The sequence below is a fragment of the Salvelinus namaycush genome, unplaced genomic scaffold (assembly GCF_016432855.1).
Source record: "Salvelinus namaycush isolate Seneca unplaced genomic scaffold, SaNama_1.0 Scaffold1457, whole genome shotgun sequence".
Lineage (NCBI taxonomy): Eukaryota > Metazoa > Chordata > Actinopteri > Salmoniformes > Salmonidae > Salvelinus > Salvelinus namaycush.
In genome coordinates this window covers 1-26,355 of record NW_024058183.1, presented here as the reverse complement: position 1 = coordinate 26,355, position 26,355 = coordinate 1, and the positions used below count along the sequence as shown (strand labels likewise).

General features: G+C 47.6%; 2 protein-coding genes across 2 annotated transcripts in view; one reads left to right on the top strand and one right to left on the bottom strand.

The window, feature by feature from the left end:
* Positions 1-23,741, bottom strand: part of LOC120036735 (BAH and coiled-coil domain-containing protein 1-like) — a 31,750-nt gene extending 8,009 nt beyond the window's left edge. The window contains exons 1-10 of the mRNA XM_038983106.1: positions 23,735-23,741; positions 22,883-23,056; positions 18,338-18,624; positions 16,893-16,976; positions 16,328-16,469; positions 15,710-15,827; positions 14,764-14,839; positions 1,314-1,422; positions 1,051-1,167; positions 105-239 (exon numbers count right to left, since the gene is read on the bottom strand). Coding sequence (XP_038839034.1) covers positions 105-239; positions 1,051-1,167; positions 1,314-1,422; positions 14,764-14,839; positions 15,710-15,827; positions 16,328-16,469; positions 16,893-16,976; positions 18,338-18,624; positions 22,883-23,056; positions 23,735-23,741 — 1,249 coding nt within the window. The remainder of the gene's footprint in view (positions 1-104; positions 240-1,050; positions 1,168-1,313; positions 1,423-14,763; positions 14,840-15,709; positions 15,828-16,327; positions 16,470-16,892; positions 16,977-18,337; positions 18,625-22,882; positions 23,057-23,734) is intronic.
* A 381-nt stretch (positions 23,742-24,122) lies between these two features.
* LOC120036734 (shematrin-like protein 2) lies at positions 24,123-25,774 on the top strand (the record flags this gene model as incomplete). Its single annotated transcript, XM_038983105.1, has 3 exons — positions 24,123-24,373; positions 24,466-25,257; positions 25,299-25,774. Coding segments are annotated over exons 1-3 (1,519 nt in total), but the record flags the coding sequence as incomplete, so codon positions are not given.
* Positions 25,775-26,355: the final 581 nt, after the last annotated feature.

The following is a 26,355-nucleotide window of genomic DNA, read 5'->3' as shown; positions in this document are numbered from 1 at the left end:
AATGAATAACACACTTTTTCTGCGTCCCATCAGGCTAAATATACTATCATTTGTTTTTCAAATAGAGAGGATATAAAGCATGTATGAGGATGATCTTGTCTGACCTGGTCGTCTCCTGACAGGCTCTGTGCTGGCCTGTCTTTCCGAGACTCTCTCACTCAGCGGGGCTTTTTCCAGACTGAAGCTCCTCCGAGCCGCCCGGCCGCTAGACACCAGGTGGGCAGGGGACGACTCCGCACCTACAGAGGGACAGGAAGGGGAGGGTGAATACATCTCTATCATACACCTGCATAATCACTGTCATAAGTAATACGTATAAGTAAGTAGCTTTGCACAAGCCTTGGCTAGTGTGAGCCGGAATGGCTCATAGGAGTAGGGGCCTATCTCCTGTTTCTGTGGCGTGAGGCAGCTTGAAGTACAAGTAACCTCCTGGACAGGATGTTAGTCTATCTCCTGTTTCTGTAGCGTGAGGCAGCTTGATGTACAAGTACACCCCCTGGACAGGATGTTAGCCTATCTCCTGTTTCTGTAGCGCGAGGCAGCTTGATGTACAAGTACACCCCCTGGACAGGATGTTAGTCTATCTCCTGTTTCTGTAGCGCGAGGCAGCTTGATGTACAAGTACACCCCCTGGACAGGATGCTAGTCTATCTCCTGTTTCTGTAGCACGAGGCAGCTTGATGTACAAGTACACCCCCTGGACAGGATGTTAGTCTATCGTAGGGCCTTACCCCCAAATCTATCTCCTTAATGCTCAGTGCCACGCAGAGGCGCATTGGGGCCCATTTTTTCGGTCTTTGTTATGCCTTGGCTAGGGATCGAACTCCCAACCTTCCAATTACAGGGCAGACACTAACGTCAGGGCCACTGAGTTGGTCAATAAAGTCATAGTAATGTCTCAAATGCAGCAAGATATTGTTCATGATTCATAATGTGACTGGAAGGTCTCTTATAAGGTCTCCTAATAATTGTAATTAGAAGGTCTAGTATAGTTAGTAACCCTGTAAGCATACAAGGTGGATGACAGAGTGAAACAAAAGAGACACTCACAGTGGATCTGGTAGCCCGGGGGGAGGAGGCGGATGTTTAGGAGGGAGATCCTCCCCCTGTCTCCATCATCAAACTCCACCATTACACCTCCCTGCTTCCCCTCCTCCCCAGAACCACCTGCAGAAAGTAGAGACACATTTAAACAGGAACCACAGGAATTGTTAGTGAAATAGTCAAAGTGAATAAATTGCTAAATGAATCAAATAAATAATAACACAAATGGAGGAATGCAGACACAGAGAAAGTGATCCAGTATCTCTCACCTTGGCGTATGTTGCCTGGGTATAGGCAGCGAGAGCGTTCGCTCCAGTAGGCACACACCCTCGTCCCCTCAGAGAGCACCGACTCTGTCTCTGGACGCACATCCAGGACCTGAAAGTCAAACAGACACTGAGTCAAGCAAGATTCATTACAGACAGACAGCAAAGACACACACACACACGTGCGCGGCTGGTCACTGTGCCACACCGCCAAGCAGCACTATCTCATGCCAATGTGCCAGTCACAGCTGAAAGGAGCGGAAGCTGTGATGCAGTAGATCCTGACTGAAGTAATAGTAAGGAGGAGATGAATGGGGGGACTGTGATTGCAGGTTGCCAGATTCTCCTCCCTGACAATGCAGCCAGGGGCCAGCATCCGCCACTCACTGGAGCCCCTTTCAGGATGTTTTCATTTACAGTTGCCATGGAGAGGGGTCCCTTGACTGGTGATGTGTGGGGTATAGGCGGGCGGGCGTGTGTATTTGTGTGTTTTGGTGGTGTGTTTGTGTGACTGCGTGTTTGTGTGTTCATTGTTGTGTGTGTTTCTGTGCACACACACACGTGAATACATATATGTGTGAGTGGGACCTCAGGCTCTGCTCAGGGGATATGGGGTCTTGGTGTAGGAGGTATTCATGAAAGGCTGTTGAACATGGGGTCTTGGTGTAGGATGTATTCATGAAAGGCTGTTGAACATGGGGTCTTGGTGTAGGAGGTATTCATGAAAGGCTGTTGGACATGGGGTCTTGGTGTAGGATGTATTCATGAAAGGCTGTTGAACATGGGGTCTTGGTGTAGGAGGTATTCATGAAAGGCTGTTGGACATGGGGTCTTGGTGTAGGAGGTATTCATGAAAGGCTGTTGAACATGGGGTCTTGGTGTAGGAGGTATTCATGAAAGGCTGTTGAACATGGGGTCTTGGTGTAGGAGGTATTCATGAACGGCTGTTGAACATGGGGTCTTGGTGTAGGAGGTATTCATGAAAGGCTGTTGAACATGGGGTCTTGGTGTAGGAGGTATTCATGAAAGGCTGTTGAACATGGGGTCTTGGTGTAGGAGGTATTCATGAAAGGCTGTTGGACATGGGGTCTTGGTGTAGGAGGTATTCATGAAAGGCTGTTGGACATGGGGTCTTGGTGTAGGAGGTATTCATGAAAGGCTGTTGAACATGGGGTCTTGGTGTAGGAGGTATTCATGAAAGGCTGTTGGACATGGGGTCTTGGTGTAGGAGGTATTCATGAAAGGCTGTTGAACATGGGGTCTTGGTGTAGGAGGTATTCATGAAAGGCTGTTGGACATGGGGTCTTGGTGTAGGATGTATTCATGAAAGGCTGTTGGACATGGGGTCTTGGTGTAGGAGGTATTCATGAAAGGCTGTTGGACATGGGGTCTTGGTGTAGGAGGTATTCATGAAAGGCTGTTGGACATGGGGTCCTGGTGTAGGAGGTATTCATGAAAGGCTGTTGGACATGGGGTCTTGGTGTAGGAGGTATTCATGAAAGGCTGTTGGACATGGGGTCTTGGTGTAGGAGGTATTCATGAATGGCTGTTGAACATGGGGTCTTGGTGTAGGAGGTATTCATGAAAGGCTGTTGGACATGGGGTCTTGGTGTAGGAGGTATTCATGAAAGGCTGTTGGACATGGGGTCTTGGTGTAGGAGGTATTCATGAAAGGCTGTTGAACATGGGGTCTTGGTGTAGGAGGTATTCATGAAAGGCTGTTGGACATGGGGTCTTGGTGTAGGAGGTATTCATGAAAGGCTGTTGGACATGGGGTCTTGGTGTAGGAGGTATTCATGAATGGCTGCTGGAAGAATTGAAAGACAAGAAAGTGGAAGTATGGTGTAATCATGAACAGCTGCTATCTGACGGCTGTTTACACAGCGGACATGCACACACACGTTACATAGCGGACACACACACACACACACACACACACACTACACAGCGGAAGGCACATACATACACGTTACAAAGTGGACGACACAGCTGCCAAAGGTAGGGCACTGATGGACTGACTATGCAACTGGGCTTAGGGGAAACCCCCACTTTAACACCAGTTGAGAAATGCTTATGTGTCAGGGAGAGAAAGATTGTTAGGATTTTGACTAAAGGATACTTGTGTGCTTGTGAGAGATCTTTGTGCACTGTGTGTGTGTGTGTGTGTGTGTGTGTGTGTGTGTGTGTGTGTGTGTGTGTGTGTGTGTGTGTGTGTGTGTGTGTGTGTGGTGTTGTCCTGGCAGCCACGATGCCAAGAATGACAGTCATGACCACGCTACTTCCCCACTGGAGATCAATAAAGTTTATTAATGTGGTGACTTGGCGAGGATCCTCCTAGTTACTAAAGTATATGAAGTAGAAGTGAGAGGATCCTCCTAGTTACTAAAGTATGTCAATGAGCAGTGAGAGGAACCTCCTAGTTACTTAAGTATTTCAATGAGCAGTGAGATGATCCTCCTAGTTACTCAAGTATGTCAAGGAGCAGTGAGAGGATCCTCCTAGTTACTAAAGTATGTCAAGGATCAGTGAGAGGATCCTCCTAGTTACTAAAGTATGTCAAGGATCAGTGAGAGGAACCTCCTAGTTACTTAAGTATTTCAATGAGCAGTGAGATGATCCTCCTAGTTACTCAAGTATGTCAAGGAGCAGTGAGAGGATCCTCCTAGTTACTAAAGTATGTCAAGGATCAGTGAGAGGATCCTCCTAGTTACTAAAGTATATAAAGTAGAAGTGAGAGGATCCTCCTAGTTACTAAAGTATGTCAAGGATCAGTGAGAGGATCCTCCTAGTTACGAAAGTATATAAAGTAGAAGTGAGAGGATCCTCCTAGTTACTGAAGTATGTCAATGAGCAGTGAGAGGAACCTCCTAGTTACTAAAGTATTTCAATGAGCAGTGAGATGATCCTCCTAGTTACTGAAGTATGTCAAGGATCAGTGAGAGGATCCTCCTAGTTACTAAAGTATATAAAGTAGAGGTGAGAGGATCCTCCTAGTTACTAAAGTATTTAAATCAGCAGTGAGAGGATCCTCCTAGTTACTAAAGTATTTCAATGAGCAGTGAGAGGATCCTCCTAGTTACTAAAGTATTTCAATGAGCAGTGAGATGATCCTCCTAGTTACTAAAGTATGTCAAGGATCAGTGAGAGGATCCTCCTAGTTACTAAAGTATATAAAGTAGAAGTGAGAGGATCCTCCTAGTTACTAAAGTATTTCAATGAGCAGTGAGAGGATCCTCCTAGTTACTAAAGTATTTCAATGAGCAGTGAGATGATCCTCCTAGTTACTAAAGTATGTCAAGGATCAGTGAGAGGATCCTCCTAGTTACTAAAGTATATAAAGTAGAAGTGAGAGGATCCTCCTAGTTACTAAAGTATGTCAAGGATCAGTGAGAGGATCCTCCTAGTTACTAAAGTATATAAAGTAGAAGTGAGAGGATCCTCCTAGTTACTAAAGTATTTCAATGAGCAGTGAGAGGATCCTCCTAGTTACTAAAGTATTTCAATGAGAAGTGAGAGGATCCTCCTAGTTACTAAAGTATTTCAATGAGCAGTGAGAGGATCCTCCTAGTTACTAAAGTATTTCAATGAGCAGTGAGATGATCCTCCTTGTTACTAAAGTATTTCAATGAGCAGTGAGATGATCCTCCTAGTTACTAAAGTATTTCAATGAGCAGTGAGATGATCCTCCTAGTTACTAAAGTATTTCAATGAGCAGTGAGATGATCCTCCTAGTTACTAAAGTATGTCAAGGATCAGTGAGAGGATCCTCCTAGTTACTAAAGTATATAAAGTAGAAGTGAGAGGATCCTCCTAGTTACTAAAGTATTTCAATGAGCAGTGAGAGGATCCTCCTAGTTACTAAAGTATTTCAATGAGCAGTGAGAGGATCCTCCTTGTTACTAAAGTATTTCAATGAGCAGTGAGATGATCCTCCTAGTTACTAAAGTATGTCAAGGAGCAGTGAGAGGATCCTCCTAGTTACTAAAGTATGTCAAGGAGCAGTGAGAGGATCCTCCTGGTTACTAAAGTATATAAAGTAGCAGTGAGATGATCCTCCTAGTTACTAAAGTATGTCAATGAGCAGTGAGAGGATCCTCCTAGTTACTAAAGTATGTCAAGGAGCAGTGAGAGGATCCTCCTAGTTACTAAAGTATGTCAAGGAGCAGTGAGAGGATCCTCCTAGTTACTAAAGTATGTCAAGGAGCAGTGAGAGGATCCTCCTAGTTACTAAAGTATGTCAAGGATCAGTGAGAGGATCCTCCTAGTTACTAAAGTATGTCAAGGATCAGTGAGAGGATCCTCCTAGTTACTAAAGTATATCAAGTAGAAGTGAGAGGATCCTCCTAGTTACTAAAGTATTTCAATGAGCAGTGAGAGGATCCTCCTAGTTACTAAAGTATGTCAAGGATCAGTGAGAGGATCCTCCTAGTTACTAAAGTATATAAAGTAGAAGTGAGAGGATCCTCCTAGTTACTAAAGAATATAAAGTAGAAGTGAGAGGATCCTCCTAGTTACTAAAGTATTTCAATGAGCAGTGAGAGGATCCTCCTAGTTACTAAAGTATTTCAATGAGCAGTGAGATGATCCTCCTAGTTACTAAAGTATGTCAAGGATCAGTGAGAGGATCCTCCTAGTTACTAAAGTATTTCAATGAGCAGTGAGATGATCCTCCTAGTTACTAAAGTATGTCAAGGAGCAGTGAGAGGATCCTCCTAGTTACTAAAGTATATAAAGTAGAAGTGAGAGGATCCTCCTAGTTACTAAAGTATTTAAATCAGCAGTGAGAGGATCCTCCTAGTTACTAAAGTATTTCAATGAGCAATGAGATGATCCTCCTAGTTACTGAAGTATGTCAAGGATCAGTGAGAGGATCCTCCTAGTTACTAAAGTATATAAAGTAGAAGTGAGAGGATCCTCCTAGTTACTAAAGTATTTCAATGAGCAGTGAGATGATCCTCCTAGTTACTAAAGTATTTCAATGAGCAGTGAGATGATCCTCGTAGTTACTAAAGTATGTCAAGGATCAGTGAGAGGATCCTCCTAGTTACTAAAGTATATAAAGTAGAAGTGAGAGGATCCTCCTAGTTACTAAAGTATTTCAATGAGCAGTGAGAGGATCCTCCTAGTTACTAAAGTATTTCAATGAGCAGTGAGAGGATCCTCCTAGTTACTAAAGTATTTCAATGAGCAGTGAGAGGATCCTCCTAGTTACTAAAGTATTTCAATGAGCAGTGAGAGGATCCTCCTTGTTACTAAAGTATTTCAATGAGCAGTGAGATGATCCTCCTAGTTACTAAAGTATTTCAATGAGCAGTGAGATGATCCTCCTAGTTACTAAAGTATGTCAAGGATCAGTGAGAGGATCCTCCTAGTTACTAAAGTATATAAAGTAGAAGTGAGAGGATCCTCCTAGTTACTAAAGTATTTCAATGAGCAGTGAGAGGATCCTCCTAGTTACTAAAGTATTTCAATGAGCAGTGAGAGGATCCTCCTTGTTACTAAAGTATGTCAAGGATCAGTGAGAGGATCCTCCTAGTTACTAAAGTATATAAAGTAGCAGTGAGAGGATCCTCCTAGTTACTAAAGTATTTCAATGAGCAGTGAGAGGATCCTCCTAGTTACTAAAGTATATAAAGTAGAAGTGAGAGGATCCTCCTAGTTACTAAAGTATTTCAATGAGCAGTGAGAGGATCCTCCTAGTTACTAAAGTATTTCAATGAGCAGTGAGAGGATCCTCCTTGTTACTAAAGTATTTCAATGAGCAGTGAGATGATCCTCCTAGTTACTAAAGTATGTCAAGGAGCAGTGAGAGGATCCTCCTAGTTACTAAAGTATGTCAAGGAGCAGTGAGAGGATCCTCCTAGTTACTAAAGTATGTCAAGGATCAGTGAGAGGATCCTCCTAGTTACTAAAGTATGTCAAGGATCATTGAGAGGATCCTCCTAGTTACTAAAGTATATAAAGTAGCAGTGAGAGGATCCTCCTAGTTACTAAAGTATTTCAATGAGCAGTGAGAGGATCCTCCTAGTTACTAAAGTATATAAAGTAGAAGTGAGAGGATCCTCCTAGTTACTAAAGTATTTCAATGAGCAGTGAGAGGATCCTCCTAGTTACTAAAGTATTTCAATGAGCAGTGAGAGGATCCTCCTTGTTACTAAAGTATTTCAATGAGCAGTGAGATGATCCTCCTTGTTACTAAAGTATGTCAATGAGCAGTGAGATGATCCTCCTAGTTACTAAAGTATGTCAAGGAGCAGTGAGAGGATCCTCCTAGTTACTAAAGTATGTCAAGGAGCAGTGAGAGGATCCTCCTGGTTACTAAAGTATATAAAGTAGCAGTGCGAGGATCCTCCTAGTTACTAAAGTATGTCAAGGAGCAGTGAGAGGATCCTCCTAGTTACTAAAGTATGTCAAGGAGCAGTGAGAGGATCCTCCTAGTTACTAAAGTATGTCAAGGATCAGTGAGAGGATCCTCCTAGTTACTAAAGTATGTCAAGGATCAGTGAGAGGATCCTCCTAGTTACTAAAGTATGTCAAGGATCAGTGAGAGGATCCTCCTAGTTACTAAAGTATGTCAAGGAGCAGTGAGAGGATCCTCCTAGTTACTAAAGTATGTCAAGGATCAGTGAGAGGATCCTCCTAGTTACTAAAGTATGTCAAGGATCAGTGAGAGGATCCTCCTAGTTACTAAGGTATGTCAAGTATCAGTGAGAGGATCCTCCTAGTTACTAAAGTATATAAAGTATCAGTGAGAGGATCCTCCTGGTTACTAAAGTATGTCAAGGAGCAGTGAGAGGATCCTCCTAGTTACTAAAGTATATAAAGTATCAGTGAGAGGATCCTCCTAGTTACTAAAGTATGTCAAGTATCAGTGAGAGGATCCTCCTAGTTACTAAAGTATATAAAGTATCAGTGAGAGGATCCTCCTAGTTACTAAAGTATGTCAAGGAGCAGTGAGAGGATCCTCCTAGTTACTAAAGTATGTCAAGGAGCAGTGAGAGGATCCTCCTAGTTACTAAAGTATGTCAAGTATCAGTGAGAGGATCCTCCTAGTTACTAAAGTATATAAAGTATCAGTGAGAGGATCCTCCTGGTTACTAAAGTATGTCAAGGAGCAGTGAGAGGATCCTCCTAGTTACTAAAGTATGTCAAGGAGCAGTGAGAGGATCCTCCTAGTTACTAAAGTATATAAAGTATCAGTGAGAGGATCCTCCTGGTTACTAAAGTATGTCAAGGATCAGTGAGAGGATCCTCCTAGTTACTAAAGTATGTCAAGGATCAGTGAGAGGATCCTCCTAGTTACTAAAGTATGTCAAGTATCAGTGAGAGGATCCTCCTAGTTACTAAAGTATATAAAGTATCAGTGAGAGGATCCTCCTGGTTACTAAAGTATGTCAAGGAGCAGTGAGAGGATCCTCCTAGTTACTAAAGTATATAAAGTATCAGTGAGAGGATCCTCCTGGTTACTAAAGTATGTCAAGGATCAGTGAGAGGATCCTCCTAGTTACTAAAGTATGTCAAGGAGCAGTGAGAGGATCCTCCTAGTTACTAAAGTATATAAAGTATCAGTGAGAGGATCCTCCTGGTTACTAAAGTATGTCAAGGAGCAGTGAGAGGATCCTCCTGGTTACTAAAGTATGTCAAGGATCAGTGAGAGGATCCTCCTGGTTACTAAAGTATATAAAGTATCAGTGAGAGGATCCTCCTGGTTACTAAAGTATGTCAAGGAGCAGTGAGAGGATCCTCCTGGTTACTAAAGTATGTCAAGGATCAGTGAGAGGATCCTCCTGGTTACTAAAGTATATAAAGTATCAGTGAGAGGATCCTCCTAGTTACTAAAGTATATAAAGTATCAGTGAGAGGATCCTCCTGGTTACTAAAGTATGTCAAGGAGCAGTGAGAGGATCCTCCTAGTTACTAAAGTATGTCAAGGAGCAGTGAGGAATGATGCAAAAAAAACATTGAGGAACCACCAGGTTGTCCTCTACACACAATCCTCTCCTGTCTCCCTGGAGGAAGGTGTGTGTGTGTGTGTGTGTGTGTGTGTGTGTGTGTGTGTGTGTGTGTGTGTGTGTGTGTGTGTGTGTGTGTGTGTGTGTGTGTGTGTGTGTGTGTTGTGGGTCTGAGGTCTCTGTTATGAGATGACCCAGCTGCCACTGAGCCGTAGCACCAGGATGTCATCAGAATGTGGGGCAAAAGTCACCAGTTCGGTTTACAATAAACACCAGCAGAGCTTTCCTCTCAGGAAAAACACACAAACACACACACACAGGAATGAGAAAGCTTGCTTGAACAAGTTACACAGCGAAACGCAAATGAATGCCCGCCAAGAATGCCCTGTGGTTTACAGTGTATAATTAGGCTTCATTTCACTGATGTCTTAGATAAACTGTAGCGTTAGCTTAGCCTGGAGCACCATCAGAAACCTCAGACAGCAAACACACACACTCCGCTACTCAAACCCAGGTGCAAAAGAGAAAATCTAACTGAGGGTTGAGATCGTCCGTTTTATTGAAGTAATAACTGGTATCTGCTATGTATTTTCTCTGGCTAAGGCTGCTATCCTACCCTGCTCATCATTAGCAGGGTCGTGTTCATTAGCGAACGCAACATATTTGTTTTTTAAGCGCTTCGCAAATGAGCGTTTGTTCTTGCACATGTCCAGGTAATCCCTCCCTGTTTCAGTGTGGTTTCTTCCCGTTGGTGCCTAATGAACATGACCCTGAACTGTCCTTTATATGTTCTGCTAGATCTACAGGTAACTCTTAATTGGGCGTTGGGCCACCAGAACAGCGTCTGAAACTCTATTGGAGGGATGCGACACCATTCATCCACAAGAAAATCCATAATTGGGTGGAAAACGCTGTCTCAGGTACCGCTCCAGAACCGCCCATAAGTGTTCAACTGGATTGAGATCTGGTGACTGAGACACACACACATACACACACACACACACACACACACACACACACACACACACACACACACACACACACACACACACACACACACACACACACACACACAGACACACACACACACACACACACACACACACACACACACACCTTTTAAACCCCCTGTGCTCCTTTGAGACCCCTATTTCAAAGTCACTGAGATCTCTTCTAGCCATGGTAGCCAAAATAATGGGCAACGTGTCATTTTTATACATGACCCTAAGCATGATGGGATGTTAATTGCTTCATTAACTCAGGAACCACCACTGTGTTCCCTTTATGCTGGCAGTTACAGTTTGTCTACAGTATGAGCCTGTGTCTCCATCAGTATGAGCCTGTGTGTCCATCAGTATGGGCAGCCTGTGTGTCCATCAGTATGGGCAGCCTGTGTCTCCATCAGTATGAGCCTGTGTGTCCATCAGTATGGGCAGACTATGTCTCCATCAGTATGGGCAGCCTGTGTCTCCATCAGTATGAGCCTGTGTCTCCATCAGTATGGGCAGCCTGTGTGTCCATCAGTATGGGCAGCCTGTGTCTCCATCAGTATGAGCCTGTGTGTCCATCAGTATGGGCAGACTATGTCTCCATCAGTATGGGCAGCCTGTGTCTCCATCAGTATGAGCCTGTGTGTCCATCAGTATGGGCAGCCTGTGTCTCCATCAGTATGGGCAGACTGTGTCTCCATCAGTATGGGCAGCCTGTGTCTCCATCAGTATGGGCAGCCCGTGTCTCCATCAGTATGGGCAGCCTGTGTCTCCATCAGTATGGGCAGCCTGTGTCTCCATCAGTATGGGCAGACTGTGTCTCCATCAGTATGGGCAGACTGTGTCTCCATCAGTATGGGCAGACTGTGTCTCCATCAGTATGGGCAGCCTGTGTCTCCATCAGTATGAGCCTGTGTCTCCATCAGTATGGGCAGACTGTGTCTCAGCCTGTGTCTCCATCAGTATGGGCAGACTGTGTCTCCATCAGTATGGGCAGCCTGTGTCTCCATCAGTATAGGCAGCCTGTGTGTCCATCAGTATGGGCAGCCTGTGTCTCCATCAGTATGGGCAGCCTGTGTCTCCATCAGTATGGGCAGACTGTGTCTCCATCAGTATGGGCAGCCTGTGTCTCCATCAGTATGGGCAGCCTGTGTCTCCATCAGTATGGGCAGCCTGTGTCTCCATCAGTATGGGCAGACTGTGTCTCCATCAGTATGGGCAGCCTGTGTCTCCATCAGTATGGGCAGCCTGTGTCTCCATCAGTATGAGCCTGTGTGTCCATCAGTATGGGCAGACTATGTCTCCATCAGTATGGGCAGCCTGTGTCTCCATCAGTATGAGCCTATGTGTCCATCAGTATGGGCAGACTATGTCTCCATCAGTATGGGCAGCCTGTGTCTCCATCACTATGGGCAGCCTGTGTCTCCATCAGTATAGGCAGCCTGTGTCTCCATCAGTATGGGCAGACTGTGTCTCCATCAGTATGGGCAGCCTGTGTCTCCATCAGTATGGGCAGACTGTGTCTCCATCAGTATGGGCAGACTGTGTCTCCATCAGTATGGGCAGCCTGTGTCTCCATCAGTATGGGCAGACTGTGTCTCCATCAGTATGGGCAGACTGTGTCTCCATCAGTATGGGCAGACTGTGTCTCCATCAGTATGGGCAGACTGTGTCTCCATCAGTATGGGCAGCCTGTGTCTCCATCAGTATGGGCAGACTGTGTCTCCATCAGTATGGGCAGCCTGTGTTTCCATCAGTATGCGCAGCCTGTGTTTCCATCAGTATGGGCAGACTGTGTCTCCATCAGTATGAGCCTGTGTCTCCATCAGTATGGGCAGACTGTGTCTCCATCAGTATGGGCAGACTGTGTCTCCATCAGTATGGGCAGCCTGTGTCTCCATCAGTATGGGCAGCCTGTGTCTCCATCAGTATGGGCAGACTGTGTCTCCATCAGTATGGGCAGCCTGTGTCTCCATCAGTATGGGCAGCCTGTGTTTCCATCAGTATGGGCAGACTGTGTCTCCATCAGTATGGGCAGCCTGTGTTTCCATCAGTATGGGCAGCCTGTGTCTCCATCAGTATGAGCCTGTGTCTCCATCAGTATGGGCAGACTGTGTCTCCATCAGTATGGGCAGCCTGTGTCTCCATCAGTATGGGCAGCCTGTGTTTCCATCAGTATGGGCAGACTGTGTCTCCATCAGTATGGGCAGCCTGTGTTTCCATCAGTATGGGCAGACTGTGTCTCCATCAGTATGGGCAGCCTGTGTTTCCATCAGTATAGGCAGCCTGTGTCTCCATCAGTATGGGCAGCCTGTGTCTCCATCAGTATGGGCAGCCTGTGTCTCCATCAGTATGGGCAGACTGTGTCTCCATCAGTATGGGCAGCCTGTGTCTCCATCAGTATGGGCAGCCTGTGTCTCCATCAGTATGGGCAGACTGTGTCTCCATCAGTATGGGCAGCCTGTGTCTCCATCAGTATGGGCAGACTGTGTGTCCATCAGTATGGGCAGACTGTGTGTCCATCAGTATGGGCAGCCTGTGTCTCCATCAGTATGGGCAGCCTGTGTCTCCATCAGTATGGGCAGACTGTGTCTCCATCAGTATGGGCAGACTGTGTCTCCATCAGTATGGGCAGACTGTGTCTCCATCAGTATGGGCAGACTGTGTCTCCATCAGTATGGGCAGACTGTGTCTCCATCAGTATAGGCAGCCTGTGTCTCCATCAGTATAGGCAGCCTGTGTCTCCATCAGTATGGGCAGACTGTGTCTCCATCAGTATGGGCAGACTGTGTCTCCATCAGTATGGGCAGACTGTGTCTCCATCAGTATAGGCAGCCTGTGTCTCCATCAGTATGGGCAGACTGTGTCTCCATCAGTATAGGCAGCCTGTGTCTCCATCAGTATGGGCAGACTGTGTCTCCATCAGTATGGGCAGACTGTGTCTCCATCAGTATAGGCAGCCTGTGTCTCCATCAGTATGGGCAGACTGTGTCTCCATCAGTATGGGCAGACTGTGTCTCCATCAGTATAGGCAGCCTGTGTCTCCATCAGTATGGGCAGACTGTGTCTCCATCAGTATGGGCAGACTGTGTCTCCATCAGTATGGGCAGACTGTGTCTCCATCAGTATGGGCAGCCTGTGTCTCCATCAGTATAGGCAGCCTGTGTCTCCATCAGTATGGGCAGCCTGTGTCTTCATCAGTATGGGCAGCCTGTGTCTCCATCAGTATGGGCAGCCTGTGTCTCCATCAGTATGGGCAGCCTGTGTCTCCATCAGTATGGGCAGCCTGTGTCTCCATCAGTATGGGCAGCCTGTGTCTCCATCAGTATGGGCAGCCTGTGTCTCCATCAGTATGGGCAGCCTGTGTTTCCATCAGTATGAGCCTGTGTGTCCATCAGTATGGGCAGCCTGTGTCTCCATCAGTATGGGCAGACTGTGTCTCCATCAGTATGGGCAGCCTGTGTTACCAGGAGGGGAAGTCTGCGTCGTCTCCCATTACGACACAAAACATGTATGGAGCAGGTGCTAGAGGGATTATCCCTACACAGTGACTTGGTTTAACGTACACACACACGGGCACAGAAACTCAAAGAGGGTAGAGGACAGTAGAGGGGAGGACAGTAGAGGGGAGGACAGTAGAGGGGAGGACAGTAGAGGAGAGGACAGTAAAGGAGAGGACAGTAGAGGACAGTAGAGGAGAGGACAGTAGAGGAGAGGACAGTAAAGGAGAGGACAGTAGAGGACAGTAGAGGAGAGGACAGTAGAGGGGAGGACAGTAGAGGAGAGGACAGTAGAGGACAGTAGAGGAGAGGACAGTAGAGGAGAGGACAGTAGAGGACAGTAGAGGAGAGGACAGTAGAGGACAGTAGAGGACAGTAGAGGAGAGGACAGTAGAGAAGAGGACAGTAGAGGACAGTAGAGGAGAGGACAGTAGAGGAGAGGACAGTAGAGGAGAGGACAGTAGAGGACAGTAGAGGAGAGGACAGTAGAGGATAGTAGAGGAGAGGACAGTAGAGGAGAGGACAGTAGAGGACAGTAGAGGAGAGGACAGTAGAGGAGAGGACAGCAGAGGACAGGATAGTAGAGGACAGTAGAGGAGAGGACAGTAGAGGAGAGGACAGCAGAGGACAGGATAGTAGAGGACACTAGAGAAGAGGAGAGGACAGCAGAGGACAGGATAGTAGAGGACAGTAGAGGACAGTAGAGGAGAGGACAGTAGAGGAGAGGACAGCAGAGGACAGGATAGTAGAGGACACTAGAGAAGAGGAGAGGACAGTAGAGGAGAGTAGAGGAGAGGAGAGAACAGCAGAGGATAGGATAGTAGAGGACAGTAGAGGAGAGGAGAGGAGAGGACAGTAGAGTAGAGACGAGGAGAGGACAGTAGAGGAGAGGAGGGAAGGGAGAGGGATTGAGGAGGATCCAGAGCGGGTTAGTCCAGCGTGGCCACATCCCAGAGGTCTGGGTGTGGGGGGAACTATTGTTTTCTAAAGAGGGGGTAGGAACTGAACTCACCGCTTCCTGCAGCAGTTGCTCCAGTGAGTAGATTCTGGGGCGGTTTCCTCTCTCCCCGTCAATAACAATGCTGTAGCTGGAGATTGAGAAAGAGGAGAAAGAGGAGAGAGAGAGAGAGAGAGAGAGAGAGAGAGAGAGAGAGAGAGAGAGAGAGAGAGAGAGAGAGAGAGAGAGAGAGAGAGAGAGAGAGAGAGAGAGAGAGAGAGAGAGAGAGAGAGAGAGAGAGAGAGAGAGAGAGAGAGAGAGAGAGAGAGAGAGAGAGAGAGAGAGAGAGAGAGAGGGGAATGGAGATAGAGGGGAAGAGGAAGAGAGAGAGGAAGAGAGAGAGAGAGGAAGAGGAAGGGAGAGAGAAAGGAATGGAGATAGAGAGGGGAAGAGGAAGAGAGGGAGGAAGAGGAAGGGAGAGGGAGAGAAAGAGAGGAAGAGCAGAGAGAGAAAACTATTTTCAGCTGTTTGGGTATTATGCCTGGTTTCACGTGTCACTGTCCCACTCCTCCGTTCCACTTTTTATTGCCTGCTGCCGGAGCAGCATTATCGACACTCTTCTGCTCAGTGTGAGCTGGGTGAGAGAAGACATGGAGTTATGTAACAGAGAGAGAGGAGGAGGAGAGAGAGGGAGGAGGAGGAGGAGAGAGAGGAGGAGGAGGAGGAGGAGAGAGAGGGAGAAAGAATGAGAGTGTAAGGAAGAGAGAGAGCTCTGCAGGGGGTGTGTGGACTCCTTCTGGAGTGAGAGGCTAAGATGCCAACACTGAGTCACTCACTGCAGAGAAGACCAACCATGGCTCCCAGCCACTGAGGTAGTAGTGGCTGATACTGTATATAGTGTGTGTGTGTGTGTGTATGTGTGTGTGTGTGTGTGTGTGTGTGTGTGTGTGTGCACTCACTAGTGTAAGTTGCTCTGGATAAGAGTGTCTGCTAAATGACTGAAATGTAAAGGTATAGTTACATGTCAGGCAGCTCCAGTGTGTGGACCCGGGCTGCGTACAGAAGTTCATCCTCCTTGGAGATCAGCACCCTGAGTCCATCTGTCAGCAGCTGTTGGGTCAGGACACAGCTGGGGGCTGCTGGGTAAGGCGTACACAATCATTTAATGAAAGACAGCACACATCAACAGTGTGTATGGAAGTGCATATTTGTTCCCTTCTATCTTGTTTGTGTGTGTGTGTGTGTGTGTGTGTGTGTGTGTGTGTGTGTGTGTGTGTGTGTGTGTGTGTGTGTGTGTGTGTGTGTGTGTGTGTGTGTGTGTGTGTGTGTGTGTGTGTGTTTAACTTATGTTGTGGTAATCAGAAGTCCTCACAAGGATAGTAAAACGAGGAAAATTCAGACAAGTGGGTAGATTTTCCGGTCCCCACGAGGAAAAATGCTATTTTAGCCTTAGGGGTTACGTTTAGGGTTAGAATTCAGATTAGAGGTTTGTAGTTAAGGTTACATTTAGGGTTACAGTTAGGGTTAAGTTAAGGTTATGGTTAGAGGTTAGGGAAATAGGATTTTGGATGGGAATCAATTATTTGGTCCCCACAAGGATAGTAACACAAAACTGTGAGTGACTGTGTTCCCTCCTCACCTAGTGGACTCCTGGGGTTGTGAGGGTATGACGGGTTACTGTCCTCATCCCCCTCGGAGAAGCTGCTATCATCCTCGTCCATCTGAAAGCCCTCGTCCGCCGCCATGCTCTCTAGTAGACGGCTCACTGCACGGCCCTTGGGCTGGGGGGGGGGAGAGAGAGAGAGTTAGTTAGTTAGCATGTAACTCAGAGATTGACACTAAACACTACATGTACAGTTTGTCCCCTGGAGGTAGTCATTTTCCCTGACATAGTTTCACTCTTCCACATAAGAAGGTGCGATCCACACTCCCCCAATCCCCCCATTTCCTGCCCCCCAACCCCCTTCACACAGTTACTCAGCAGGGAGGGAGTGGGATGTGGCCTGGTACTATATCCATGGTGATAGAGCACATCACTTTGAATTCCAGGCTGTCAGATGCTAAATGCTTTGACATACCGGTACATACATATAGCGTCATATAGCCTACGAATGTAGGACCTACCAATGGCAAATCAGATCAGCCAAATGAAAGGTTAGAGGTTAGAGTTGAGCAATGAGGGCTGATTGAGTGATTCTGATTACCTGTTTGTTTCGGATCCTCCTCCCCCTGCAAGTGTTGTCGTCACTCTGAGGTGATTGGACACCGCCTGACCAGCAACTTCTCCTCTGTGACATGTGACCAGGAAGAGAGGTGTGAGTGAGTGAGTAAATGAGTGTGCGAGTGTGTGTGTGTGCGTGTGAGCATGTGTGCGTGTGTGTGTGTGGATCTCTCCATGGCTAGTTAGCGCTACAGTATGAATCATCCCAGTGTGAGGAGAGAAAGGCGTCAGGTTATGTCATGGTTATGTGAGAGATCGAGTTACAGATTGAAGTTGTGTAATTGTCTAAATTCTAAATTCTAGTTTTTTTTGGCTGTCCCCATAGGAGAACCCTTTGAAGAACCCTTTTTGGTTCCAGATAGACCCTTTTGGGTTCTATGTAGAACCCCTGCCACAGAGCGTTCTACATGGAACCCCAGAGGGTTCTTCTATGGGGACAGCCGAAGAACCCTTTTGGAACCCTTTTTTCTAAGAGTATATCACACTCTTGGTTAACTTCAACAAGAGGTTGACGTTGTGTCATTGTAACTTGGTTCAGTTTTGCATTTTCCTCCACTGGTTAAGGTTAGGATTTGGATAAGGGAAGCTGATCCTAGATCTGTACCTAGGAATTGGTGTAAAGTACTTAAGTTGTTTTTTGGGGTATCTTTACTTTACTATTTATATTTTTGACAACTTTTACTTTTAATTCACTACATTCCTAAAGAAAATTATGTATTTTTTACTCCATACATTTTCCCTGACACCCAAAACAACCACATTTTGAATGCTTAGCAGGACAGGAAAATGGTCGAATTCACACACTTATGAAGAGAACATCCCTGGTCATCCCTACTGCCTCTGATCTGGTGGACTCACTAAACACACATGCTTAGTTTGTAAATGATGTCTGAGTATTGGAGTGTGCCCCTGGCTATCCGTACATTTTAAAAACAGAAGATTGTGCCGGATGATTTTCTTAATATTAGGAATTTTAAACGATTTAGACTTTTACTTTTGATACTTAAATATATATATATTAGCAATTCCAGTTACTTTTGATACTCAAGTACATTTAAAACCAAATACTTTTTGACTTTTACTCAAGTAGTATTCTACTGGGTGACTTTCACTTTAACTTGAGTCATTTTCTATTAAGGTATCTTTACTTTTACTCAAGTATGACAATTGAGGACTTTTTCCACCACTGTACTTGGGGAAACTTCACCTGGACTGATTCCATACATCACATACAAACCACTCAGGTGCATATCAATGACTGAATAATCCTGATCTCTAGGACCCTGTGAATAGCTAGCTTTTCTCTGGAGCGACTGGGTAAGACGCTTCAGGAGGGCGGTCAGGTGTGTTTGTGAGGCAGAGGTCCTGGGTTAGAGCCTTAGTATGAGCCGAAACAGGAGGAAGCTGTACTCGCCAAGCAACACTAACCTTGTTAATGGGTCCCCTCAGCATGGTGCTCTTGCGTGTGGCCCTCTTCAGCCTCTCACTGGTGGTGGGGAAGGTGACCGGCCCCATGGTCCTCCGGTAGAGGCTGCCCCTGGTCCCTAGGCTCTCCCGGCGAGGCTCCTGGGGCCTGGGTCCACCGGCCCTCCTCACCCCCTCTGACTGGTCCTGGTACTCTGGGTGCTTCTTGGCTGCAGTGACCATGCCAAGCCTACAGGGGGCCCTCTTCCTCACCTTCACCTCTCCCTCTGCCCCGGACAGACTCTGGGAACCTGCATGGTTCAATCGAGAATTATATTTAGTAATACTACATTTAGTATTTTAGTCATTTAGCATTCTAATTCAGTGTGACTTACAATCCAATTAGTGCTTCAACTAAAGGTAAAATAACCTCATATTACAGTCGTTGCAAGTTCCTCAAAACAACCACAATCTGTAAAATCAGTGCCAGGAAGAAAAGACAGGTATGAGTATAGAGGGTCAGTGGTAGACAGGTACGAGTGTAGAGGGGCAGTGGTAGACAGGTATGAGTGTAGAGGGTCAGTGGTAGACAGGTATGAGTGTAGAGGGGCAGTGGTAGACAGGTACGAGTGTAGAGGGTCAGTGGTAGACAGGTATGAGTGTACAGGGTCAGTGGTAGACAGGTATGAGTGTAGAGGGTCAGTGGTAGACAGGTATGAGTGTACAGGGTCAGTGGTAGACAGGTATGAGTGTAGAGGGTCAGTGGTAGACAGGTATGAGTGTACAGGGTCAGTGGTAGACAGGTATGAGTGTAGAGGGTCAGTGGTAGACAGGTATGAGTGTAGAGGGTCAGTGGTAGACAGGTATGAGTGTAGAGGGTCAGTGGTAGACAGGTATGAGTGTAGATGGTCAGTGGTAGACAGGTACGAGTGTAGAGGGGCAGTGGTAGACAGGTACGAGTGTAGAGGGGCAGCGGTAGACAGGTATGAGTGTAGATGGTTAGTGGTAGACAGGTACGAGTGTAGAGGGTCAGTGGTAGACAGGTATGAGTGTACAGGGTCAGTGGTAGACAGGTATGAGTGTAGAGGGTCAGTGGTAGACAGGTATGAGTGTAGAGGGTCAGTGGTAGACAGGTATGAGTGTAGAGGGTCAGTGGTAGACAGGTATGAGTGTAGATGGTCAGTGGTAGACAGGTATGAGTGTAGATGGTTAGTGGTAGACAGGTACGAGTGTAGAGGGTCAGTGGTAGACAGGTATGAGTGTAGAGGGGCAGTGGTAGACAGGTACGAGTGTAGAGGGGCAGCGGTAGACAGGTATGAGTGTAGATGGTTAGTGGTAGACAGGTACGAGTGTAGAGGGGCAGTGGTAGACTGGTACGAGTGTAGAGGGGCAGTGGTAGACAGGTACGAGTGTAGAGGGGCAGTGGTAGACAGGTACGAGTGTAGAGGGTCAGTGGTAGACAGGTACGAGTGTAGAGGTGCAGTGGTAGACAGGTACGAGTGTAGAGGGTCAGTGGTAGACAGGTATGAGTGTAGAGGGGCAGTGGTAGACAGGTACGAGTGTAGAGGGGCAGTGGTAGACAGGTATGAGTGTAGAGGGGCAGTGGTGCAGTGGTAGACAGGTACGAGTGTAGAGGGGCAGTGGTAGACAGGTATGAGTGTAGAGGGGCAGTGGTAGACAGGTACGAGTGTAGAGGGGCAGTGGTGCAGTGGTAGACAGGTACGAGTGTAGAGGGGCAGTGGTAGACAGGTATGAGTGTAGAGGGGCAGTGGTAGACAGGTATGAGTGTAGAGGTGCAGTGGTAGACAGGTATGAGTGTAGAGGTGCAGTGGTAGACAGGTATGAGTGTAGAGGGGCAGTGGTAGACAGGTACGAGTGTAGATGGTTAATGGTAGACAGGTACGAGTGTAGAGGGTCAGTGGTAGACAGGTATGAGTGTAGAGGGGCAGTGGTAGGCAGGTATGAGTGTAGATGGTCAGTGGTAGACAGGTATGAGTGTAGATGGTTAATGGTAGACAGGTACGAGTGTAGAGGGTCAGTGGTAGACAGGTATGAGTGTAGAGGGTCAGTGGTAGACAGGTATGAGTGTAGATGGTCAGTGGTAGACAGGTATGAGTGTAGATGGTTAGTGGTAGACAGGTACGAGTGTAGAGGGTCAGTGGTAGACAGGTATGAGTGTAGAGGGGCAGTGGTAGACAGGTACGAGTGTAGAGGGGCAGCGGTAGACAGGTATGAGTGTAGATGGTTAGTGGTAGACAGGTACGAGTGTAGAGGGGCAGTGGTAGACTGGTACGAGTGTAGAGGGGCAGTGGTAGACAGGTATGAGTGTAGAGGGTCAGTGGTAGACAGGTACGAGTGTAGAGGGGCAGTGGTAGACAGGTATGAGTGTAGAGGTGCAGTGGTAGACAGGTACGAGTGTAGAGGGTCAGTGGTAGACAGGTATGAGTGTAGATGGTTAGTGGTAGACAGGTACGAGTGTAGAGGGGCAGTGGTAGACAGGTATGAGTGTAGAGGGGCAGTGGTAGACAGGTACGAGTGTAGAGGGGCAGTGGTAGACTGGTACGAGTGTAGAGGTGCAGTGGTAGACAGGTACGAGTGTAGAGGTGCAGTGGTAGACAGGTATGAGTGTAGAGGTGCAGTGGTAGACAGGTATGAGTGTAGAGGGTCAGTGGTAGACAGGTATGAGTGTAGAGGTACAGTGGTAGACAGGTACGAGTGTAGAGGTGCAGTGGTAGACAGGTATGAGTGTAGAGGGGTAGTGGTAGACAGGTATGAGTGTAGAGGGTCAGTGGTAGACAGGTATGAGTGTAGAGGGTCAGTGGTAGACAGGTACGAGTGTAGAGGTGCAGTGGTAGACAGGTACGAGTGTAGAGGTGCAGTGGTAGACAGGTATGAGTGTAGAGGTGCAGTGGTAGACAGGTATGAGTGTAGAGGGTCAGTGGTAGACAGGTACGAGTGTAGAGGTACAGTGGTAGACAGGTACGAGTGTAGAGGTGCAGTGGTAGACAGGTATGAGTGTAGAGGGGTAGTGGTAGACAGGTATGAGTGTAGAGGGTCAGTGGTAGACAGGTATGAGTGTAGAGGGTCAGTGGTAGACAGGTATGAGTGTAGAGGGGCAGTGGTAGACAGGTATGAGTGTAGAGGGGCAGTGGTAGACAGGTATGAGTGTAGAGGGTCAGTGGTAGACAGGTATGAGTGTAGAGGGTCAGTGGTAGACAGGTATGAGTGTAGAGGGTCAGTGGTAGACAGGTATGAGTGTAGAGGGTCAGTGGTAGACAGGTACGAGTGTAGAGGGGCAGTGGTAGACAGGTACGAGTGTAGAGGGGCAGTGGTAGACAGGTACGAGTGTAGAGGGGCAGTGGTAGACAGGTATGAGTGTAGAGGGTCAGTGGTAGACAGGTATGAGTGTAGAGGGTCAGTGGTAGACAGGTATGAGTGTAGAGGGGCAGTGGTAGACAGGTATGAGTGTAGAGGGTCAGTGGTAGACAGGTATGAGTGTAGAGGGGCAGTGGTAGACAGGTATGAGTGTAGATGGTCAGTGGTAGACAGGTATGAGTGTAGAGGGTCAGTGGTAGACAGGTATGAGTGTAGAGGGTCAGTGGTAGACAGGTATGAGTGTAGAGGGTCAGTGGTAGACAGGTATGAGTGTAGAGGGTCAGTGATAGACAGGTATGAGTGTAGAGGGTCAGTGGTAGACAGGTATGAGTGTAGAGGGCAGTGGTAGACAGGTATGAGTGTAGAGGGTCAGTGGTAGACAGGTACGAGTGTAGAGGTGCAGTGGTAGACAGGTATGAGTGTAGAGGGGCAGTGGTAGACAGGTACGAGTGTAGAGGGTCAGTGGTAGACAGGTATGAGTGTAGAGGGCAGTGGTAGACAGGTATGAGTGTAGAGGGTCAGTGGTAGACAGGTACGAGTGTAGAGGTGCAGTGGTAGACAGGTATGAGTGTAGAGGGTCAGTGGTAGACAGGTACGAGTGTAGAGAGTCAGTGATAGGGGAGTCAATGTGCTCTCTGAATTTGTAAGGTAGGAACTAAAAGTTGATGTGGTACCGACTAACAGATATTGTATATTATCAGTCCTGAACCAGTGGTCCTTTCTCTTTTCTCTCTTTTCTCTCAATCAGGAATTAGAGAAGATTGTAGACCAGTAACGACCCCACAGACTAAAACAAAACAGATGCTTCTCCTGGAGATGATTATAATTATAATATATATATATTTTAGGGGATATAGATGTTTATAGTACCATGTACCTTGTGAGCATCAGTATTTGTGTATGACAAATATTTAGTAAACATTGTAAACATGTCAAAGCTGACCAATGTTATTGAGATTCTTAATTTTGGTGACAGAAATTAAGTAGCGTAACTCTCTCTCTCACACACACACACACACACACACACACACAGACACACACACACACACACACACACCCACCCACACACACACACACACACACACACACACACACACACACACACACACACACACACACACACACACACACACACACACACACACACACACACACACACACACACACACACACACACCAAGCCTGTCTTCTTACCGTAAAGCTCCTGCCTCTCTTTTTTGTTCCGGGCTTTCTGATTGGCCTCCAGCTTGACGACAGACGAGGGGGATGGACCAGTCACAGTGGAGCATGAAGAGACGTCTCGGGAGGGTTGTGCTTTGATGTCTTGTCCTTCGTCACTGTCATAACTTCCTTCCTCTTCTTCGTCTTCTAAAGAGAGAACAACAGACATAGCACTGTGTCTAAATCCAGCCTGTCTACTTCCTCCAACAGACTTCCTCTGCTTATCATTAGAAAGCATTTAGAGGCTTGTATTTCCCCAAAACTTGTTTTCTACATTCTAACATTTAGCAATGACCTCGTTATCTTGTTGTCTTCCTGGAGGAAAACAAATAACCATCATAATGATGAGATACCAGGAGCTTCTGACTGTTGTTCTCTGGGGCTGGGACCTGAAGTGTGTCTGGAGTACTGAGCTCTGACTGTTGTTCTCTGGGGCTGGGACCTGAAGTGTGTCTGGAGTACTGAGCTCTGACTGATTGTCTGTGTGTGTGTGTGTGTGTGTGTGTGTGTGTGTGTGTGTGTGTGTGTGTGTGTGTGTGTGGGTTTTGCATGCATATGTGTGTGTGCACGTGGTGTGTGTGTGTGTCTCTGTAGCCTGTAACTGCACTGTGGTCCAGCCTGCTTGTCTCCATGGCTTGTCAGAGCCTCTCACAGGCAGCTGTACGCAGCTGTGGCCTAGCTTCTTACACACACACACACACACACACACACACACACACACACACACACACACACACACACACACACACACACACACACACACACACACACACACACACACACACACAGCAGAGGTGTCGGGTGTCCGCGCGCTGCCGAACCCACTCGTCATTTAGGAGGCGTTCATCAACACGTTCTCACTCACCTCTGAACACTGACAGGGATCACTTTCAGATGGATTAACAAATTAACAAAACTCACACGGGGGTGCACGTGTGTGTGTGTGTGTGTGTGTGTGTGTGTGTGTGTGTGTGTGTGTGTGTGTGTGTGTGTGTGTGTGTGTGTGTGTGTGTGTGTGTGTTTTATTCCCTAACTTGTGTATAGACTGCATGAGACAATGTGATATGACTGTAAATGCATCCTCTATAGAAGTAGTTGTGATATGTGATATGACTGTAAATGCATCCTGTGCTCTATAGAAGTAGTTGACTAATGAAGAAGGTATGTGATATGACTGTAAATGCATCCTGTGCTCTATAGAAGTAGTTGACTAATGAAGAAGGTTGTTTACAAGCTTGATGACAGGTCAGAGGTGCCTTCCACACTTAGTGAAGGGTACAGTGTGCTGAGTGGAGGGTACAGTGTGCTGAGTGAAGGGTACAGTGTGCTGAGTGGAGGGTACAGTGTGCTGAGTGGAGGGTACAGTGTGCTGAGTGGAGGGTACAGTGTGCTGAGTGGAGGGTACAGTGTGCTGAGTGAAGGGTACAGTGTGCTGAGTGGAGGGTACAGTGTGCTGAGTGGAGGGTACAGTGTGCTGAGTAAAGGGTACAGTTGTGCTGAGTGGAGGGTACAGTGTGCTGAGTGGAGGGTACAGTGTGCTGAGTGAAAGGGTACAGTGTGCTGAGTGGAGGGTACAGTGTGCTGAGTGGAGGGTACAGTGTGCTGAGTGAAGGGTACAGTGTGCTGAGTGGAGGGTACAGTGTGCTGAGTGGAGGGTACAGTGTGCTGAGTGGAGGGTACAGTGTGCTGAGTGGAGGGTACAGTGTGCTGAGTGGAGGGTACAGTGTGCTGAGTGGAGGGTACAGTGTGCTGAGTGGAGGGTACAGTGTGCTGGGTGGAGGGTACAGTGTGCTGAGTGGAGGGTACAGTGTGCTGAGTGGAGGGTACAGTGTGCTGAGTAAAGGGTACAGTGTGCTGAGTGGAGGGTACAGTGTGCTGAGTGGAGGGTACAGTGTGCTGAGTGACGGGTACAGTGTGCTGAGTGGAGGGTACAGTGTGCTGAGTGGAGGGTACAGTGTGCTGAGTGGAGGGTACAGTGTGCTGAGTGGAGGGTACAGTGTGCTGAGTGGAGGGTACAGTGTGCTGGGTGGAGGGTACAGTGTGCTGAGTGGAGGGTACAGTGTGCTGGGTGGAGGGTACAGTGTGCTGAGTGGAGGGTACAGTGTGCTGAGTGGAGGGTACAGTGTGCTGAGTGGAGGGTACAGTGTGCTGGGTGGAGGGTACAGTGTGCTGAGTGGAGGGTACAGTGTGCTGAGTGGAGGGTACAGTGTGCTGAGTGAAGGGTACAGTGTGCTGGGTGGAGGGTACAGTGTGCTGGGTGGAGGGTACAGTGTGCTGAGTGGAGGGTACAGTGTGCTGGGTGGAGGGCACAGTGTGCTGGGTGGAGGGTACAGTGTGCTGGGTGGAGGGTACAGTGTGCTGGGTGGAGGGTACAGTGTGCTGGGTACAGTGTGCTGAGTGAAGGGTACAGTGTGCTGAGTGGAGGGTACAGTGTGCTGAGTGAAGGGTACAGTGTGCTGGGTGGAGGGTACAGTGTGCTGAGTGGAGGGTACAGTGTGCTGAGTGAAGGGTACAGTGTGCTGAGTGGAGGGTACATTGTGCTGAGTGAAGGGTACAGTGTGCTGGGTGGAGGGTACAGTGTGCTGGGTGGAGGGTACAGTGTGCTGAGTGGAGGGTACAGTGTGCTGGGTGGAGGGTACAGTGTGCTGGGTGGAGGGTACAGTGTGCTGGGTGGAGGGTACAGTGTGCTGAGTGGAGGGTACAGTGTGCTGGGTGGAGGGTACAGTGTGCTGAGTGGAGGGTACAGTGTGATGAGTGGAGGGTACAGTGTGCTGAGTGAAAGGTACAGTGTGCTGAGTGGAGGGTACAGTGTGCTGAGTGGAGGGTACAGTGTGCTGAGTGGAGGGTACAGTGTGCTGGTGGAGGGTACAGTGTGCTGAGTGGAGGGGTACAGTGGTGCTGAGTGGAGGGTACGGTGTGCTGAGTGAAGGGTACAGTGTGCTGAGTGGAGGGTACGTGTGCTGAGTAAGGGTACAGTGTGCTGAGTGAAGGGTACAGTGTGCTGAGTGGAGGGTACAGTGTGCTGAGTGAAGGGTACAGTGTGCTGAGTAAAGGGTACAGTGTGCTGAGTGGAGGGTACAGTGCCTGAGTGAGGGTACATGTGTGCTGAGTGGAGGGTACAGTGTGCTGAGTGGAGGGTACAGTGTGCTGAGTAAAGGTACAGTGTGCTGAGTGAAGGGTACAGTGTGCTGAGTGGAGGGACAGTGTGCTGAGTGAGAGGGTACAGTGTGCTGAGTTGGAGGGTACAGTGTGCTGAAGTGGAGGGTACAGTGTGGCTGAGTGGAGGGTAACCAGGTGTTGCCTGAGTAAAAGGGTACAGTGGTGCTGGAGTGGAGGGTACAGTGTGTCTTGAGTGGAGGGGGTACAGTGTGCTGAGTGGAGGGTACAGTGTGCATGAAGTGGAGGGTACAGTGTGCCTGAGTGGAGGGGTACCAGTGTGCTGATGA